At 38.4% G+C, this 21,566-nt stretch overlaps 1 protein-coding gene across 1 annotated transcript; it reads left to right on the top strand.

Moving 5' to 3' along the window:
• Window positions 1–738: 738 nt before the first annotated feature.
• LOC107770333 (alpha-1,6-mannosyl-glycoprotein 2-beta-N-acetylglucosaminyltransferase-like) lies at window positions 739–2,724 on the top strand. Its single transcript, XM_016589631.2, has one exon. It carries the CDS (start codon window positions 1,254–1,256, stop codon window positions 2,541–2,543), a length of 1,290 nt encoding a protein of 429 aa, XP_016445117.1. The 5' UTR covers window positions 739–1,253; the 3' UTR covers window positions 2,544–2,724.
• Window positions 2,725–21,566: the final 18,842 nt, after the last annotated feature.

Here is a 21,566-nt window from a genome sequence, read left to right as displayed (position 1 = left end):
AATGACATATATTAACATAAACAATTGAAACATAATCGATTTAAGAAATGACAGATAAAACTTATTACAGGTTCTTAGAAATTGTAATCAATTGGCAAATGTGCGGGGATTCTTTAGTAATTGTAAACGAGTATTAACTTTTGTGAAATAGCATGTAACATTTAGAAAAATTGAGTTGTCAATTATATCAACCAACGTAAAGTGGAATATGAACTGCTTTTACTTGTTTTTAACGCAAAGTCTAAACCGTAATTTCTTCTTAATTTTTGCTCAATACAACACAATTTACCTGTTCTTGCTTCTATATTAGAAAGCATCCTTTAATTTCTTTTTCATAATAAAAATAAACTCTACATTAAATGATAATATTAGCGAGCAGATATATTCAGGGGCGGAGCTAGTGTATCATCTACCAGTTTAGCCGAACTCAATAGCTTTGTCTATACCTTATATTTTATTAAAAATCAATTAAATATATATATAAATATTTAATTACGAACCTACGAACTCCGCTTATAAATATATTAATTGTCTTAGTCACAGCTCACAAAGTTGTTGTTGAGCTAGAACAATCACTTTTGGATCAATTAGGTGATCTTTTAGTTAACTTCAAAAATACTTTAATTTATCCCATCATTTTATTCCAGTCGTAGGTCACGTGACCGACCTAATCCCTTTGTACTTTTGTTGAAGTTTCCATTTTCGACATGAAAAATCAAAGTCATTGTAATTTTTCGTTATTTCTAGATTCCCCCCCTAAAGATCTAGTTCTTTTACTTCTGTCTCCTGACGACTTTTCCTACTGATAATTTTTAGTCATTTCTGGACTGCACTCTACACCCTTTGACTGTTCCTGAACATTTTGATAAATCTGAGCCTCCAAATTTCGATTTTTCTTATTCCCCACTCAAAAAATCGAATCTTTCCTTAGTGGGTTTTAATTTCAAATTGTTTTGATCAATTTTTTATCCCATTATTTGCTTTTGGAATTGGTCAAAATTCAACACCCTTGTAGTTTTATGTTCTTATTTTGAAGGGTTTTGGTTATTTTGACCTGAAATTGGTGAAGTTCAGTTTATAATCCAACTTTGAAGACCATATTGTAGGTTCTTGATCCTCCTTTTGATCTGTAAGCTACTGTTTTTATGTCAGTTTTTTTTTAATTAACTGTTAGATTTAACAAGTTGGATTCATTTCTTGTTTTTGATAGAGTTGTTGTGTTATAGAAATAGTACTGTTATAGTAACTTAGTTATGGCTTCATGTAAAAAAGCAAGAATAAAAGATGCTGCTTTTAGGCGTTTAGTATCTTTAGCACTGATAACTGTATCTGGAGTAGTTTTGCTGTTAATTCTTCTTAGGACCAATACAGTTTCTAATTTGATTAACAGTTATACTAATGAGAGTAGTGAAAGTTTTGAAAGTATTGAAGAAGCTAAGGTTAGTAATACACATCTCACTAGGATTCCGAAACTCCCCTTGCAAAATGAGCTGTCAATTCTTTTGAGCAAGAGAAATCAGATGCCGCCAAGGAACTTGAATTTGTATTCAAAGTTAGCTAAGGATCATGTTGTTATTGTTTTGTATGTTCATAACCGGCCCCAGTATCTTCAAATCGTGATCGACAGCCTTTCTCGCGTAGAAGGAATCAGTGAAACTTTGCTTATTGTTAGTCATGATGGATACTTTGAAGAGATGAACAAGATTGTGGAAAGCATTAAGTTTTGCCAAGTGAAACAAATATTTGCCCCTTACTCGCCACACATCTTTTCCGATAGCTTTCCTGGTGTATCTCCTAAAGATTGCAAAGAAAAAGATGATCCAGTTGAGAAACATTGTGAGGGAATGCCTGATCAGTATGGGAACCACCGGTCGCCAAAAATTGTCTCGTTGAAACATCATTGGTGGTGGATGATGAATACTGTCTGGGATGGACTAGAGGTGACTCGTCACCACTCGGGTCATATTCTCTTCATAGAAGAAGACCATTTCATTTATCCCAACGCGTATCGCAATATGCAGTTACTTGCAGAGTTGAAGTCAAAAAAGTGCCCCGACTGTTATGCTGCCAATCTTGCGCCATCTGAAGTGAAGTTGAGGGGAGAAGGATGGGAATGTTTGGTAGCTGAAAGGATGGGGAATGTGGGTTATGCATTTAACCGGACAGTGTGGAGGAAAATTCATAAAAAGGCAGCAGAGTTTTGCTCATTTGATGATTACAATTGGGATATAACAATGTGGTCGACAGTTTATCCTTCATTTGGTTCTCCAGTTTACACACTACGAGGGTCTAGGACCAGTGCGGTTCATTTCGGGAAATGTGGTTTGCATCAAGGTCACAATCGTAATGTAGCTTGTATGGACAATGGTGGTGTGAATATTGTTGTTGATGAAATTGATAAAGTTGCAAATATCAAACCAGAGTGGGAAGTTCGTAAATATGAGCACCAAGCAGGATATAAGGCTGGTTTCAAGGGCTGGGGAGGCTGGGGAGATGTACGGGATCGTGAATTGTGTATGGAATTTGCAAAAATGTATATCTGAGGGTGGTCATCCGCTTTCTGAAGAATGGCACTCTGAGCTTCATGATCGTACTACTTTTAAGGTTTGGATCTTTGGGTTTCCCACGGAAATCATTCTTAATGTAACACGTGTGTAAAATTTTAGGAATTACTTACATTATGTTTCACATTCACAGGCTAGCTTTTCTTGAATGCACGCAAAATTTTGTTCTATATTGTTCTGTGTTAAAGTTTGCACCTTTGCTGAAGAGAAACTTTTTTCCCTTTAAGGTTCTTCTTTAGTTTAGGTCGGCAGGTAGTGCTAGTCTGCTAGAACACACACACACACATATTGTGTACGTACTAAAGAGCAGAGATCCTTGTTGCAGAAATTAAAGAGATATTTTCATATAGGACCAAGCATTTACAGGGTTCTTTAGGTGATTTACTGTTCTGTGAAGCATCTAAACTAAATTCTGTTCACAAAGCTAACTGTGCCTTTTCTTTCCATATACGTTAGCTAAGGTTGTCTTAGTGCTATTAAATCATCTCATTGAACAATAAACACCATTCTCTTGAAATTTGGATATATTTTTTTCTATAGAAGTTCCACAGAATCTCATGTTTTTTTTTTATAAGATAATGGATTTTATACAAGGCATCAAGAAGATGCAAAATGTACAGTGCATTAAAAAACATTGTTAGCTCTATTACAAAAGGCCTAGTCTAAAGTTAAGGAGCTAACAAAGTCCAAAAAGGCTTCTGGGGAATTTACAGGTGAAAGGTTACTCCAGCTACATAAACTTGCTAAACATCTAGCCTTAAATATGTAATTTGGAGTAGAAATGCCTTCAAAACATCTTGTGTTTCTCTCAGTCCATATATACCAGAAGATACAAGCTGGGATCATCTTCCAAACTTCCCTGATGGATTTTCTGACCTTCCATGAACTCCAGCTAATCAATGCATCTCATGTTAACCATTGCATCGTCATCCGTTAGGTTGATACCGCTCTGTTTCCCTTCTTCGTTATCTGTTCATGTATTTACCTAGGTGTTTGATGGTGAGCTTTATATTCTGCTATTTGTAGTAAGTTCCTTAACTACAATGAGTAAATAGTATCACCAATATTTTTGAACTGATTCTAGAATTAAAATGGCAGCAAATGTTGAGGATACAATGTGATCTCTTAAGAACCGGTGGAAGTGCGTCAGGTTGCAGTCACTTTTTCCCATCAGAATTGCAAGTAGTTCTCTGAAACAGATTTGGCTAAATGTATTAGGTTTCTAAAGGAAGAAAGTTTAAAACAAGCTAATTCTCACCTTGTTTCTTGTTGTACATGCTTAAATGCTTAGTTTTGTTCAATGTTAACAGCTTTCAATAGTTGAAGTAGAGTCTGTTATCTATGCTCCTAGCTGGATATAATGACTGCTTTAACTCTTAAGGATGGATGCGACAGCATTGATTGATTCTCGCTTTTCCTCCTATGAGAACAAAAGGGACATCTAATATGTGCTTCTGGGGTAACAATCTTGGGAACCAAGGTTCAAATCCTAGTAGAGACGACACTAGGTGAATTCTTCCCATTTGCCTAGACATTGGTAGTTGCCTAGTACTTGTGCTGTGGATGGTAGCAGGTATCCAGTTAATTAGTCAAGATACGTGCAAATTGATCCGGAAGCCACTGTGACAGAAAAGGTCATTAGAATATGAAGCTGTGCCTGGAAATTGTAACAAAAGTGCATGACTTTATGCATGTCACAGAATTGAGAAGGATTTTAACATCTAATAAGGGGGTGAATAGAGTTCAATCATGGTGTACCCGAAAGAACTAGAGCAGTCATTCGGTTATTTCATTTCCACAAGATGGATTACCTTGAAATCACTTTTAGTTAGTGGTGATCCAACTGGACAGTGAATATTGAATTTCTGTGCCTGTCAGATAAAACCTCTCTTTTTCTGTTTATTTCCACTGCTCGATGATCTGCTGAAATTCCTTCTATTTTCCAGCTGTGGCATCTCTGTGAATTCTGTCCATTTGACATGGAGCAGATCAACGTTGAATGTTCCTCTGTGCATTCAGTGGTTGTCTTCGACTCTTCGTGAATCTTTGATCTTGGAAATGTCTTCCATGTTACTGTTATCATTTTTTCAAGATAATAACCTAATATTTCTCATGTCAACTGGAATTAGATACACGTTCACTCTTCTCACTTGAAGGTTATCGTCTTTCTTAGTTTCTTTCGTTCTAATGCCAATTGAGCCAACTGTTTCTTTAAGCCGACAGTTTGTTTATTACGGCAGCTTTTGGTTTTCATTGCGCATGGGGTCCAAAAATTCTGTTGTTTGTGAATTTATTTCCATGTATGGCTTCTCAAAAGTAGCAGGACATAGTGTGGTTGCATACAAACATTTCCAGTATGTATATGAGCTCATATCCTCCCACATTTGTTGTTGTTGCATTCTTGTTAGGGATGCTTGGATTGATGGTTGGAGTTTCATTGTTTGGTAGTAGAGTCTATTTTTTTTATTTATTGCAAAAGGATGGAGCAGTTTTTAATCCAAAAGGCGTTACTTTTCATTGAAAATGGTGATCGGGTATGCAAAAACCCGTTTTTTCGTTGTTCTTTTATGTTTTTGTTTGTTGAGGAGAGATGGTGATTTCAGCCTTTTCTTTGTTTAGAGGAACCAAGTTGTACTATATATAGTCTTGTGCTCTCCTAGTTGGTTTCCCACTTTCTTATGTAAATCAAACAACCCTAAAGAAAAGTAAGCGCCATGTATAATAGTTTCCTACTATCATGATAAGAATAGATCGGCTTAGGGGTGTCAAATGAGCAGGTTGGATTGATTTTGGACGGTCAAAAAATAGGCTGGCGCTAAGGGTGTCAAATGGGTGGGTTGGGCTAATTTGGGGCGGGTCAAAGAATAGGTTGGAGGTAGGGGTGTCAAATGGGCGGGTTTGACTGATTTTGGATCGGATCAAAAGTTACTTGAGTTGATATGGGCTAAATTTTGGGTCTTGTTCAACATGCCTAACTTTTATCAAGCTTTAATTAAAGTGTGTTATTTTCTTGAATTGAAATTAACAAATAAGTTTTTTTTTTCTTTTCTTATGTTATATATAACATAGGGATTTTTTCATTCCTATATACTATTTGAAACTGTTTTTTTTTTTGGTAATTAAATGATTTTATTTACCAACAACAAATAGTACGATGTCAAAAATTTGAAACTGGACGTTCCCAGTTTCACACAACTTCTACTACAAGTCTTATATATCAAACTAAGGATAGAAATTCATTTCTGCCATTTCTCTTCTCTACCTTACTGTTTCTTGATCCCCCTATTTGCAACTTCTTGTACGATTTGTCTTACTATCACTTCCATTGTCTTCTGTTGTTCTTGAAATACTCTCCTGTTTCTTTCATTCAATATATGGTATACTACACATGCCAAAGTCGGTCTATATACTTGAGCATTTGTATTGTTTCCTGTTGCTTTGTCTTCAGCTCATTGTACCTCCCTTTGCCACTCCATCGAAGGTATGTTGCAACTTGCTCTATATACTTCCAGCAATTCTACATTTAAACAACAAATGATCTAATGGTCTCATCTGCTTCATTACACAAGGGGCATCTTACTTCATCTGCAATTCCCCAAGCATGAAGTCTACTTCTTGTAAGGAGTCTGTTTTGCAGAGATAGATTCAGCACAAAGATCCACTTTGGAGCCCCTAAATTATTGCACGTTAATCTCTTCCATGATACTTTTTGATACTGTCCTCGCATGCCTTTATACCATTTCTTGACAGAGAAGTATTTCCATTATGTCAGTTCCTTCATATTGACCCCTGCTGCCTCTACATATCTCTTTGCCATCAATGATTTTTTGAACTATCCATGATGCATTACTTAGATTGGTTTCCCACACTTCTTGCTTATTCCCATAATACAAATGAATCCACTGAACCCACAATTTGTCTTTCTTCTTACACATATTTCATAGTAGTTTGCAAATTGCAGCTTTATTCCATGTATGCACATCCAGTATATTATATCCACCAGCAGTCTTTGGAGAGCACACTTTGTCCCATGATAACAAAGCTTTTTTTGAAGCATCTACTCCTCCTGTCCATAGAAAGGTTCTACAGACTGTTTCTATCTTCTTCTTCATCTTCTTAGGAATTACAAATATCTGCGACCAGTATATTTGGATGGAGAACAACACTATTTGAAACTTTATTACCCTTAATGTTCATGTTTAGTTAATTACCCGGCATAAACAAGTTTAAAAGGGTTCAAAATGCCCCTAAACTATTGGAAAAGGTTTTAAAATATCCTTCATTCACAGGCTAAAAATACCCCTTCATCCACTTTTTTGATTCACTTATGTCATTTAACCATTAGGTCAATGCTAAATTAAAAATAATTATTATTCTTTTTGTAAAACTTAAAAAAACTATTATGCAAAATATTTTATTTTTTTAAACTAATGCACCAATAGTCCACTAATTTAGTAAAGTCTACTTATTTATTTATTTTCAGTTTTTACAAAAAAATGTTTTTGTTTTTTATTTTTTTCAGTTTTTTAAAGCATTTTTGTGTAAAAACTGAAAAAGAAATTGTAAAAACAGAAGAAAAAAAATTTTAATAAAATATTTTCGTTTTTTAAAAATTGAAAAAAATATTTTGTTTTTGAAAAATATTTTTTTCCAGTTTTTTCAATATTTTTAAACCATTTCGTTTTATTTTCGTTTTCAGTTTTTTTTAAAGAAAAAATATTTTTGCTTTTTTAAAAAAACTGAAAAAAAATATTTTTTAAAAACGAAGATATTTTTTTAAAAATAATTTTTTCAGTGTTTGTAAAACGAATATATTTTGTTAAAAACATTTTCTTTTTCTGTTTTTACAATTTTTTCAGTTTTAAAAAAACATGCTTTAAAAAAACTGGAAAAAATGAAAAAAAAAATATTTTTTGGTAAAAACTGGAAAAGAAGAAGACTTTACTAAATTAGCAGACTACTAGTGCATTAATTTAAAAAAATGAAAATATTTTGTAAAATATTTTTTTTTAAAGTTTTACAAAAAGAATAATAATTATTTTTAATTCAGTATTGACCTAACGGTCAAAGGGCATAAGTAAATCAAAAAGGAGGATGGAGGGGTATTTTTAGCCCAATAGATGGATGAAGGGTATTTTTAAACCTTTTCCAATAGTTTAGGGGCATTTTGAACCCTTTTCCATATATACAATCCACCTTAAAAAGCTCTCAATCCATTATTTGTGCCTTCAATCAAGGGTGTAAAATATTGCAATTCAACTTCTCAATACACAAGAATATGTTTTTAGGAGTGAAGTAACATAATACGAGTAATAGCATTTAAGTTAATCACCCACGGGTATAAACAAGTAAGCAGTTATAGTTAAATCCAGAGCAAACCAAAACAATTAGTGATCAGATATTGGTGTCACACCTCCTTTTTACCTACACCTGCAGGGGCGTAAAGGGAGTTTTTCCAATTAAGGGACAATAGAAAATGAGATTTATTATTTAATTTAGAGTCGTCACTTAGGAGATTTATGGTGTCCCAAGTCACCGGTTGAATCCCGAATCGAGGAAAAGATTGACTCTATATTACAATCCGCGAACCAGAAATCCAAGTAAGGAATTCTGTTAACCCGGGAGAAGGTGTTAGGCATTCCCGAGTTCCGTGGTTCTAGCATGGTCGCTCAACTGTCATATTCGGGTTGTTTATCTGATTTTAGTACATGTTGAACCTATGTGCCAATTTTAAGTCTTTAACCACTCTTATTATTATTATTATTATTATAGAGAATTGCAACGTTGTGAAAATGTATCTCGAACCACGTCACAATCAATGCACCCGTGGTCGTCGACACACATCGACTTCGTTGAGATTTGGATTTGGGTCACATCAATGTACACTCGTGTTTAAGAAAGTAAATTATTAAATGGCTCTCCTAAAGCGACTAGCACATTATTATTTTTTGAGAAGGCCGTGAAATCTTGCTAAAACGGCCCATCCGAAGTCTAATTAATTATTAACCATTTATTGAGGCGAGGCGAGGCTCATTTATTTAAAGGGCAATCCTAAAGCGACTACATTTCTATTAAATTTGTCTCTAAAAGAAACGAGAAAAGTTTTAATTAATTACATGCTTGACAAGTAGTTATTGGATTAGGATAGATGATAACGGTAATTTACACTCGAACTTGTAAAAATGGAGAAATGTTTCGTGCCTTTATTCTATAAGCGAACTACTAAAGCTGAAATTACCAAATGCATACAAAATTGTCAAGATACAACAAACTAACCTTTCTCCAAATTGATTTAAACTAACATTCCTAAAATTGATTTATATTATTGGAATTAACGGCTAGGGAATGTTATCAACATGGATTCGAATATTGGCCTATATGTTACCTAACGGAATCAAACACTGCCTATTTAAAATCTGCCTTAAATACAAAAGAAAGCTGGAGATGAAATATGGCCACTAATCCCTTAACTTATTTGTTCATTCTACAAATTACATATTTAACTACATGGAATCTGTAATTGACAACTACAAACTATAGTTTGAAAACCAAACAGTTCCAGTTAAATACAAGACTACGCCATGCATTCCAGTTGAGTTATAAAACTAAACTATATAAATACTTGTCACATATCTCATTAAACTATAGGTACAACAATAATTCATCCAATAACCTAGCATTGCATTTCATTTTTCACATCTCACAGCCACATCAGTATTGATTCGAAAATGTACCTGATATTGGAAGCAAAGAAAAAGAAGATCAACAGAAATGTAGTAGCATACAACAACAGCAACAGCAACCCAGAAACAGATTAAAACCAGCAGAAATCCAGCAGACAACCAATGGAACAGTTTTAACCAACAGCAAATTCAGGACCACAAGTTGCAATTTCAGAAGTACCAAACAGCAACACAGATATACCAGAAACCCAGAAATAAAACTAGAAATACCACCAGCAATCACATGCAGAAACAGAATGTATTCAGAAATGCAATAGAACAGTAGATTTTCTGATTTTCAAACACTCAAAGAAAATAAGCTTGAAGCTTCAAGGATACAGTAGCAAACTGGCACTGATTTTTAACAGTGGAAGAAAGACTTCACTTTTCAGTTTTGTTTTTATCTTTCAACCCTCTTTTTTAACTTTCTCCAATTACTGAACTTCTAGCTGTTTAAAATTCAGCCTATTCAACTCTAAAATTACTGAATTTTGATGATAAAATCCAGCAGGTTTTTAACTTAAACTATGAATGTTTTCTCTTTCTTCAAAGTTCAGCTTTCATTCACTCTTAAACTCTCCAAAATTCCTCTCTAGTATTATTTAGAAGATAGCTTTTCATTCTTCTTCCCTCTTTTTTTCTTAGTTCTCTTTCTGCCCTCTTTTTTCTTCGCTTTAAAAATCAGTCCCCAACACCCTTTTATACAAATCTGCCCCCCTCTCAAACATACTGCCCGACCCTTTTCCTTATTCAAATCAGAATTTTCCACTAAAATCTGATTTTTTTCACTTTAAATCCCACTAAGGAAGCTTTTCCTTATTTTCAGCGCCCCCCCTTCCCTTTTGTTCCCCATTAGTGTATTAATTAATACCCCACTAACAAAGCACTAATACTAAAATATAATCCTAACTATTTCATTCCTAAATCATCCCTGAAAACCCCTTAATATTACTGCCTCCTAACACAATTATTTAACTGTATTAAAACCTTAATTCTGAAATCTGTTTAACTAACAATTAACCAAAACTAATTTGATTAACAGCTATAACCAATTCTCTTAACAAACTGAATGATTAAGGTTGAGTTACCCTTGAATCTCATGGACTGAATTTGAATCACAACATAAAACTCAACATAATCATTATAACTGAAATTGAAACTAAACCAAAAATGAGCATGAATGCAGGTAACATGAATGCAGGTTCATTGTCAGCCTATTGACAATGCCCTGAAGCTAAATGTCCATAGATCAAACACACACAACATTCGACCTTAAATCATTTTACGAAACTACTGATAAAACTAGACTTAATCGATGAGAACTGATTAAATGATTGCCTACAACAATTGACAACAATTACTCAGAAATAGATAATCAGGCCATTCAAGTAGCAGTGACAAGAACAAGGATTTATAATAAAGCTAAACTAATCGACGAATTTATTCGAATCGACTACACAGCCTATAATTAACAACGAACAGAAACAAATTCGACCAAATAAAAGGTCTGAGGGAGAGGAACTGGACAATCGACAAAAGAAATTGAAAAACCAAAAAAACTAAACTAAACAGATAAACAAAATAAACAAACACAAACTTCTGCCAAATAAGAAATGGAAAATACCTCTAGAACTCGGGACATGGACAACCCTGAATCGAACTCAAACTCGAACTTTTTGAGGTCGAACTGACCTTAATCGAGTTTTCTCGACTGAGAACACTTCGACTAAGGTCTATTAGATCCCAACCCTTCATTTAATTGGACAGACCCCAAGGTTCTGAATTTCTAGGGTTCATATAGTCGATTTGGGGCTTGAAGGTTTCTGGTTAGATTCGAACCAAGCCAAGCTTGGTTTGGTTACAAGTGAGGTCAGGGGAATAACTGGTATGAATTTGGGGTGGTTTGGCATGGATTGGGTTTTGGCTCGAATCTTCAAATGAAGATTCGAGAAGATGGGGATTGATTCGAGCCAAGGGAGTAGTGGATTCGTAACCAGGGTGTTAAGGTGGATCTATGGTGTTAAGGAGGTGGCCGGCGGCGTAGTTGCCACCGGGTTTCAGGCGAAGGGGAGCTATGGCGGCTATGGTTTGGGGGAAGGGTTTCGTCTCTGAGACGATGATGAACAGGGCAAAAGGGGGGGTGTTTGGTTTGGGGGGCTGGGGTAGGATATTAAGTTTATATAGGGGAGGGGTGGTTTGATCTTGACCGTTGGATCAATCACGATCCACGGCTTGGATCAATTCACTTAAAGGGGACGACACTGTTTGGTCTTATTCAGAGACTGGGTCAACCCAGATCGAAATGGACCGGGTTGTGAGGGAAGCTTGGGACCGTTGGATCAATGGAGATGGATGGTTTAGATTGACATGCCTGAAACGGCACCGTTTCAATTATGCAGGGGCTAAACTGGATCGTTCGATCCAGTTTGATCAACGACTCAGATTTGAGACGCCAATACGGCGTCGTTTGGGGTTATCTGAGATTAACTGGACCGGGCACCATCAAAACGACGTAGCTCTTGCCCTATACTACGTCATTTGGTGGTCTTTGGGTTGACAGACCTGGGCCAGGGCGTGTGACTTTTGGGCCTGAACTCTCTTTTAAAAACTGGCCCAGTCCGAATTTTGTTCATTTTTTCAACTCTTTTCCTTTTCCTTCTTTAATTTAATTTAAAAACAATTCCTAATTAAATTATAAAATCAAAAATAAAACTACACAAATATTAATTAACACTTACAACAATTAACACACAAATTAAAACCTTAAAATAAAAATCAACCAATGACAACAAATAGAAATAAACACATATTTTTGTGATTTTCCTTTTAGAGCCAAATGATGGTTTAATTAATTCCTAAATGCATAATTAAATCCTAAATATGCATGCAACATGTATTTTTGTATTTTTTAATTAACTACAACAAGGTAAATATTTACGGGCAAAACACAAATAATTATCAAAAATGCCACGCAAATCCTAACAATTGTACACCAAGAGAATTTTGCTTTATTTTTGATTTCTTTTGGAGTAGTTTTCATGAACCAAAAATCACGTGCTCACAGCTGCCCCTCTTTGTTCGAAAACACTTCGTGTTTTCGTGCAAAGATAAAGTGAGCGGATACGAGCGATTTTTGCCCGTGGGAATACTCCGTGTGAAGCATTTTTTGAAAAAGATTTAACCGAACCTTTGCTTCAAAGGTTTCCTAGATATCCCTGGATAGAAGGGAATCAGGTTAATGTAGTTCGGGAAATTTTTGGCAGCTGGGACTACCATGGGACTGCTTTTTGCTGTTACTGCAGTCGCATATTGTTACTACTGCTTACCGATCTCCTTGTTACATTGTGCTCAAAAGAAAACTAGAGGCTAGACTAAACTAGGAATTACAAAATCTTATCTATCTTTCACGCGCTCTGGTTGCTTTGCTTTCTTGTCAGCTTGTGTTTCCTTTGGAGCCTTTCTTTCGAAAACTGCTGAGGATGACACTGGCCTTTTGCTTTTCTGAACACAAGTTTTATTATTCCGCTCTGTCTGCTGGGGACACTGCTTCCTACATTAAAGCTTGTTATGCTAGGGATTTTTGTTGTAACCCTCCTCATTACTGACTTCTGATTTGATCTTGAAATGTATTCCTCTGTTCTGCAGGCGGGGACGCTCCTGACTCCAACTTGACTTTTGAAAGATGACACAACCTCCATTCTCCAGGCGGGGTCCTGACCTCAACAGATTCTTGAAAATAATTCAGACTCCATTCTCCAGGCGGACTCCTGACCTCAACAGCTTCTTAAAAATAATTCAGCCTCCATTCTCCAGGCGGGCTCCTGACTTCTTTTAAATATAACAACCTCCGTTCTACAGGCGGGCTCCTGACTCCAACTTAAAATTTAACAACCTCCGTTCTACAGGCGGGCTCCTGACTTCTCCAACTTAAAATTTAACAACCTCCGTTCTACAGGCGGGCTCCTGACTTAAAATTTAACAACCTCCGTTCTACAGGCGGGCTCCTGACTCCAACTTAAAATTTAACAACCTCCGTTGTACAGGCGGGCTCCTGACTTCTCCAACTTAAAATAAACAAGCTCCGTTCTACAGGCGGGCTCCTGACTTCTCCAACTTAAAATAAACAAGCTCCGTTCTACAGGCGGGCTCCTGACTTCTTCAACTTTTTTAAAATAAACAACCCCCGTTCTACAGGCGGGCTCCTGACTCCAAATTAAAATTTAACAACCTCCATTCTACAGGCGGGCTCCTGACTTCAACAACTTTCTCAAAATAATTCAGCCTCCATTCTCCAGGCGGGCTCCTGACTTCAACAACTTTGAAAATAATTCGGCCTCCATTCTCCAGGCGGGCTCTGACTTCTCCAACTTTTTAAATGTAACACATCCATTCTCCAGGCGGGCTCCTGATTTCAACAACTTCTTAAAAATGTCACCCTCCATTCTCCAGGCGGGCTCCTGATTTCCATAGCAACTTTGAAAATAAATCAGCCTCCATTCTCCAGGTGGGCTCCTGACTTCAACAACAACTTAAATGTAACACCTCCATTCTCCAGGCGGGCTCCTGACTTCTTCAACTGCTTCCTTCAAAACTGGTGTTTTATTCCTCTGAAAACTGCTGGGGATAACACCGATATTTTATTTCACTAATAAGTCATTTTCCTTCTTCAAAGACTATTTCCTTTAAAGCTGGTGCTTTCACTTCCCTGAAACCTGTCGGGAATAACACTGTTGGGGAATTAACTTCCTCCCTTTAACAATGGTGGGGATGATATTGATTCAAAGGCCATTAATTTTAAAACATTAGGTTATCTTGCTTCTTCCAAGATTGCTTTTCTTTTAAAACTTGTATCTCCCTTTTCGTATATTGTTGGGGATTTTACTTCCCTCAAAACTTTTGTTATCTTCTCTATTTCCCAAATGGCTATCCGATTTCAAGAAAATTTTCGTAATGAGAGAAAATTTTCTACCCCAGTTTGATAATCTTCCTTGTGACCATGTCTTCCTACTGTCAATAATATTTCCTTTCCCTGCTTCAAATCAAAGAAAAATTTGTTAGTTTAAAACGTGGTGAGTGGTCGTGCCACTTCTGCTGGGGATGGTTTTTCCCTTTTCTTTTCCCTGCTTTGCTATAAAACTTGTTGGGGATGATACTGTTTGCTGGGGCTGATATTCCTGCTGGGGATGGTTTTTCGTTTCTCTTCCTTCCCCGCTCTGTGTTGTCTGACCATTGCGGAACTTGGTCGAGAATCTGTCGGAGTTGTTCTTGTATCTTGCAAATCTGCTGGGGATACTCTTGGAATTTGATCCATAACTTTTCAACTGTTGTTCTTTCCTTTTTTCTCCAACTTCCCCTGGAAATTTGGTCCTCTTGGGGTCTAGACTCATTCATCATTTGGCCTTGCGACCAACTTCTTTTCGCTTTGACGTCTTATCTTTGGCCTGTCCTATTCGCATTTTGTTTTGCACCATTTTGCCACTGGTAGTAAGCTCTAAAAATTCTTTTCAAAAACAAACTGCTGGGAGGTAAAGTCTTTTAAACCAAGAAATGAAAAAGTGATACTTTCAAAAGATAGAAAAAAAAGAAGTCTTTCTGGACAAATGCTGGGAAAAAGGAAAGAAAAGAACTTATCTGAATGATATAACCAATCCCAACGATCATGTCGTGCATTCCGGATTGATCAACCCAGTCTATTCGTATCAATCAATCTTTCAGATGGCCTTGTCTTGTTGGGGATAAATAAACACTCAACTCTTTGACAAATGTGGACCCTTTCCGCCAACCTTGCCTTGTCGCCTCATAGTGCCCTTCGAGGGGTTTTCACTAATAAGACTCTCTCATTTCTCTCAACTCCCGTCGCCTCATGGTGCCTGTGAAGGTTTTCACCGATGAGACTCTCTCATTTTATTTTATTTTTCAGCTGAGGATTGGAGTGTTGTCGACATGACTCTCTTTGCTGGGGATTCTTTCGGCTATCAATTCATTTCCGGCTTATGATCTTCTTCTTTGTTGGGTATTAGAGTGTTATTCCCGAATTCCATTTGCATTGACTTGGCACTTCTCAGATACTGATCGGGAGGTTCTTTTTGGACATCAATATGTTTTTTTAAAAAAAAAAGGAAAAGGGGTATCAAAAGTTCAAAATAATTTTGATTGGTAAAATAGTACAACTCTTGGAATCAAACTTTCTTACCAAGATTACAAACGCAACTTGTGCCCTAGTTTTTCTTGCTTGGGGATTTTTATTTTTTGTTACACTATGACCGAGCCATGAGGCGCCTACGTATCCTTCTTTGAGGAATCAGGTCAAACGTAGTTCCCAATTCCTTTGTTTTTTTCTTGTGACTTTTCTTTTGTCTTTATTATCATTATATTTTTTTTCATTTTAATTACTGATTCCAAAAGAGGGATATGAAAGAATAAATAAGGCTCAAAAGGGGAAGAAAAGGTTAAAGTATTTGGATAGAAGAAAGAATTGCCTCCGTCATTTCATTCTTCGATAAATGCCAACCACAAACAAACAACAATTACAATCAAAAGAGATCATACATAATATCTCTTAACTGCGTCGAAATTGATAGCCATGTCGACGCATTTCCCTTCGATAATTGTTAAACATAAAGCGCCATTGGACAACACTCTAGTTACAATGAATGGTCCTTGCCAATTCGGGGCGAACTTGCCCTTTGCTTCTGCCTGATGGGGCAGGATTCGTTTCAACACTTGTTGCCCCACTTCAAATTTTCTGGGGCGCACCCTCTTGTTGTAGGCTCTCGCCATTCTCTTTTGATATAATTGGCCATGACACACAGCTGCCAATCTCTTTTTATCAATCAAGTTCAACTGCTCCAAACGGGTTTTGACCCACTCGTCATCATCAATCTCAGCCTCAGCGACGATCCAAAGGGATGGAATTTCAACTTCCGCCGGTATTACCGCTTCAGTTCCATATACCAACAAATAAGGAGTTGCACCTACTGAAGTCAGAACGGTAGTGCGATAACCTAACAATGCAAATGGTAATTTCTCATGCCATTGTCTGGACCCTTCTATCATCTTCCTCAGTATCTTCTTTATGTTTTTGTTGGTCGCCCCAACTGCTCCATTCGCCTTGGGACGATATGGGGTGGAATTACGGTGTGTAATATTAAATTGTTGACATACCTCTTTCATCAAATTGTTGTTAAGATTAGCACCATTATCCGTGATGATCATTTTTGGGACCCCAAATCTACAGATGATATGGGAGTGAACAAAATCCACCACTGCCTTCTTGGTTACCGACTTGAAAGTTTTAGTTTCAACCTACTTAGTAAAATAATCGATGGCTACCAGAATGAACCTATGACCGTTGGTAGCTGCCGACTCAATAGGTCCAATGACATTCATGCCCCAGGCAACAAACGGCCATGGCGCTGACATTGTATGTAATTCTGTCGGCGGAGAATGAATCAAATCTCCGTGTATCTGACATTGATGGCATTTCCGCACGAAGTTGATACAATCACGCTCCATAGTGAGCCAATGGTACTCTGCTCGAAGAATCTTCTTCGCCAATATATATCCGCTCATATGCGGCCCACAAACTCCAGCATGTACCTCTGTCATAACTGTCGTGGCTTGACTGGCATCCATACATCTCAGCAATCCCAAATCTGGGGTTCTTTTGTACAACACTCCTCCACTGTGGAAGAATCCACTTGATAATCGCCGAATGGCTCTTTTTTGATCTCCGGTGACCTGCTACGGTATATCCCCATCCTGAGGTACTCTTTGACATCATAAAACCATGGCTCGCCATCCACTTCTTCGTCTATCATGTTGCAATAAGCATGTTGATCACGAATCTGGATGTGCAACGGGTCAACATGAATTTTGTCTGGGTGGTGCAACATCGATGCTAAAGTGGCCAATGCATCGGCAACCTCATTGTGAACTCTTGGGATGTGTCTGAACTCCACTGATCGAAATCGCTTGCTCAGATCGTGCAAACATTGTCGATATGGTATGAGCTTCAAATCACGTGTTTCCCATTCACCCTGAATCTGATGCACCAGGAGGTCCGAGTCTCCCAAGACCAAAATGTCCTGGACATCCATGTCTGCAGCTAGTCGCGGACCCAAAATGCATGCCTCATACTCAACCATGCTGTTGGTACAATAGAAACACAGCTGAGCTGTAACAGGATAATGACGTCCTGTTTCAGAAACAAGTACCGCTCATATTCCAACTCCCTTCGCATTTGTGGCTCCATCAAAGAAAAGCTTCCAACCTGGTTCCTCAGGTAATTCCAACTCATCTATATGCATTACCTCCTCGTCAGGAAAATACGTCCTCAATGGCTTATATTCTTCATCAACAGGATTCTCAGCCAAGTGATCGGCCAGTGCTTGGGCTTTTATGGTTGTCCTCGTCACATAGACGATGTCAAACTCCGTGAGTAATATTTGCCATTTCGCCAACCTCCCTGTGGGCATAGGCTTCTGGAAAATATACTTTATTGGATCCAAGCGGGAAATGAGATAAGTAGTATATGAGGACAAATAATGCTTCAATTTCTGGGCCACCCAAGTTAGGGCGCAACATGTCTTCTCAAGTTGAGTGTACTTAACCTCATATACTGTGAACTTCTTGCTGAGATAATAGATGGCTTGCTCCTTCCTTCCTGTAATGTCGTGTTGCCCCAACACGCAGCCAAACGAATTCTCCAGGACCTTTAGATAAAGAATTAACGGTCTCCCCGGCTCAGGTGGAACCAACACAGGTGGATTTGATAAATATCCTTTGATCTGGTCAAATGCCTCCTGACATTCTGCCGTCCATTCTACCGCGGCATCCTTCTTCAGTAGCCGAAAGATGGGTTCACAAGTTGCTGTGATTTGAGCAATAAATCTGCTGATGTAATATAACCTTCCCAACAGACTTATTACTTCTGTCTTGTTCTTCGGCGGTGGAAAATCTTGGATAGATTTGATCTTTGATGGGTCCAGTTCAATATCTCGCCGACTGACGATGAATCCCAACAACTTTCCAGATGGTACACCAAAGGCACATTTGGCCGGGTTGAGCTTAATATCATACCTTCGAAGTCTTTGAAAAAACTTCCTTAGGTCTGCTACGTGGTCTTCCTGATGCTTGGATTTTATGATCACATCGTCTACGTACACCTCAATCTCTTTGTGTATTATGTCATGAAACACAGTGGTCATTGCTCTCATGTACGTTGCCCCAGCATTTTTCAAACCAAATGGCATTACCCGGTAGCAATAAGTTCCCCACGGCATAATGAATACCGTCTTTTTCGCATCTTCTTCATCCATCAGAATCTGATGATACCCAGCATAGCAATCTAAAAAAGATTCGATCTCAGGTCCGGCACAATTGTCGATCAAGATATGGATGTTGGGTAAAGGAAAGTTGTCCTTTGGGCTTTCCCTATTTAGATTGCAGTAATCGACACACACCCTGATCTTCCCATCTTTCTTCGGCACTGGCACCACATTAGCCAACCAATCAGGATATCGAGTGACACGAATAACCTTTGCTTGCAGCTGCTTGGTTACTTCCTCTTTAATCTTCATACTCATATCCGTCTTGAACTTCCTCAACTTCTATTTGACGGGAGGGCATGCCGGGTCAGTGGGCAATTTATGAACCACTAAATCTGTGCTTAACCCCGGCATGTCATCGTACGACCATGCAAAAACATCTTTGAACTCAATAAGTGTTTTGATTAATTCTTCCCTAATATTTGGTGCAATGTGGATACTTATTTTATTTTCCCTGATATCGACTGCATCCCCTAAATTGATGGCTTTTGTGTCATTTAAGTTGGGCCTGAGTTTTTCTTCAAACTGGCTTAACTCTCTATTTATCTCTTCGAAGGCTTCATCCTCATCGTATTCCGATTCATTATCATAATCGACCTCTTGTATGATTAGTTCGGAATCAGATTGATCTTTTAGACTAGGTTGAAGATCCGTTGTGCATGCCATGTCGTTAAGACCAGTATGAAAAGAACTGTTCAGAAAAAGAAAAGAAGGAAACAAAAATTAAAAATAAAAATAAGGAATGAAGAAGAAACTTTTCATTTTATTGAATTATGGGATAACAAGGTTTCACACTTTGTTGAGCAATAATAAAATAAAAAGGAATCTGGATTACAACCCTGGAATAATCCAGAAAACAAGAAGGAAAATCAGAGTCAACTACCAGGACTCCCTCCGAGTAGGAAGAGGAGTAGCTGTCCAATTGTTGACATTGGCCCTAGTCCCCACAAACTGTATGTCTGCCTTACTGGAACCCTCTCCAGCTTCTATCATGTTGACATCAGCGAACATTCTTTCAAAGCGCTCATTCAAATCTCCATCTGGCCCGATCAGAGGTCCGAGAACTTCCGGGACCGGCAACTTTCTGAACCCTGCTCCGACAAATGATCTGGACAGGCGTGGGATTGGCTTAGGAAGGACCCAGACTCTTTTCTTCAACTTACGGGCCCACTTTACATCCGCTGCAGTAGGCTTGAATCCCAACCCAAAAGTATCCAGGTTCTTGGGCAAAGAAACTGGTTGGATCATTCCCTGCAGATCAATCCCCAGACCTTTTCCTGGTACAAACCAGCTGTTCAACATCTCTGAGGCTATCATGAAGGTTGCAGCTGTGATTCTGGGAAGTGGAAGGCCCCCACCCTCAGGAATTTTGTCTACTGAGACTGTGTCAAAAACCTGATAAACCCATGGGCCCTTGTCATCATCGGTTTCTATGAAGGGTACAATGGCATCACTGACGGCATGTATGCCGTCATCCCCGTGTACCGCAATCTCTTGTCTATCCAATCAAATTTGACCATTTGATATAGTGTAGAAGGCACTACTTTGGCTGCGTGGATCCAAGTTTGTCCCGATAGAAGATTATACGACACCGCCACATCTATCACTTGAAATTCCATGGTGAACTCGACTGGACCAATGGTCAATTCCAGTACGATATCACCCACTGTATCAGTACCGCCCCCATCAAAACCTCGGACGCAGACGCTGTTCTTGTGGATCCTATCATCAGCAACCTTTAGTTTGTTTAGAGTGGCCAAAGGACAGATATTGGCACTTGACCCATTATCAATTAGTACTCGAGTGACCACCGAGTCTTCACATTTCACAGTCAGGTAGAGTGCTCTATTGTGTTCTGTACCCTCTACCGGTAACTCATCATCAGAGAATGTCACTCGATTTACTTCGAAGATTTTGTGCGCTATTTTCTCCAAATGGTTCACTGAGAGCTTGTCCGGGACATGGGCTTCGTTCAGAATCTTCATTAAGGCCTGCCAATGATCATTTGAATGGATCAATAAGGATAGCAACGAAATCTGGGCTGGGGTCTTCCTCAACTGCTCTATAATTGAGTAGTCATGTGCCTTCATCTTCTTCAAAAACTCCTCTGCTTCTTCCTCCGTCACTGGCTTCTTTATTGTTACAGGATTGGTCCTTCTCAATTCTGCGGGAACAAAACACCTTCCCGAACTAGTTAACCCCTGGGCCTCGCATACTTCTTCCACAACCTACTTCCCCTTATGCATCACTGTTACTTGACTGTAGCTCCACGACACAGCTTTCTCACTTGTTATCGGCAACTGCATTACTGTCCTGATAACAACTGGTTCTACGTGGACCCCCTTTACCACCAATACTGGTGTGCTTGATACTCCCTGTAGCACTGCCTTGACTGACTCTGGCTTCTTCGCAACAACAGACGAACCTTTCCCCACTACCACAAATGGCTTGTCATCTACCTTTCCTAACTGTACCACTGCCTTTCCACTTGTCGATTTTTCATTTGGACTGGCACGAATCATTATTACCGTTTGTGAAGGTGTTTTAAGTTTCCCTCCTTCGTGCACTAGTTCGATCATGTGGGCCTCATGGTGCACCGGTAATGGGTTTTCATTGATGTTGGGTGCCTCTAGTGCCTGAACCTCGATCCTATTTGTGTCAATAAGATCTTGTATGGCAGTCTTCAACTTCCAACACTTCTCAGTATCATGTCCGGGAGCCCCCGAACAATATTCACAGCTTACTGAGTAGTCCAGATTTTTGGGAAGGGGATTTGGCAATTTGGGTTCAACGGGACTTAATAGGCCTATCTGCCTTAACTTGTGGAACAGAGTAGTATAGGTTTCTCCCAACGGAGTGAATGTTCTCGGCCTCTGCATCCTTTCGTTCCTGAAAGCCTGATTTCCGCGGAAGCTTGGCCCTGAAGGACTCTTGTAGGCCCTTGGTGGTGG

Source organism: Nicotiana tabacum, chromosome 10 (genome assembly GCF_000715075.1).
Source record: "Nicotiana tabacum cultivar K326 chromosome 10, ASM71507v2, whole genome shotgun sequence".
Lineage (NCBI taxonomy): Eukaryota > Viridiplantae > Streptophyta > Magnoliopsida > Solanales > Solanaceae > Nicotiana > Nicotiana tabacum.
The sequence above is the reverse complement of the archived record's forward strand: the minus strand, read 5'-3'. Positions and strand labels throughout refer to the sequence as shown.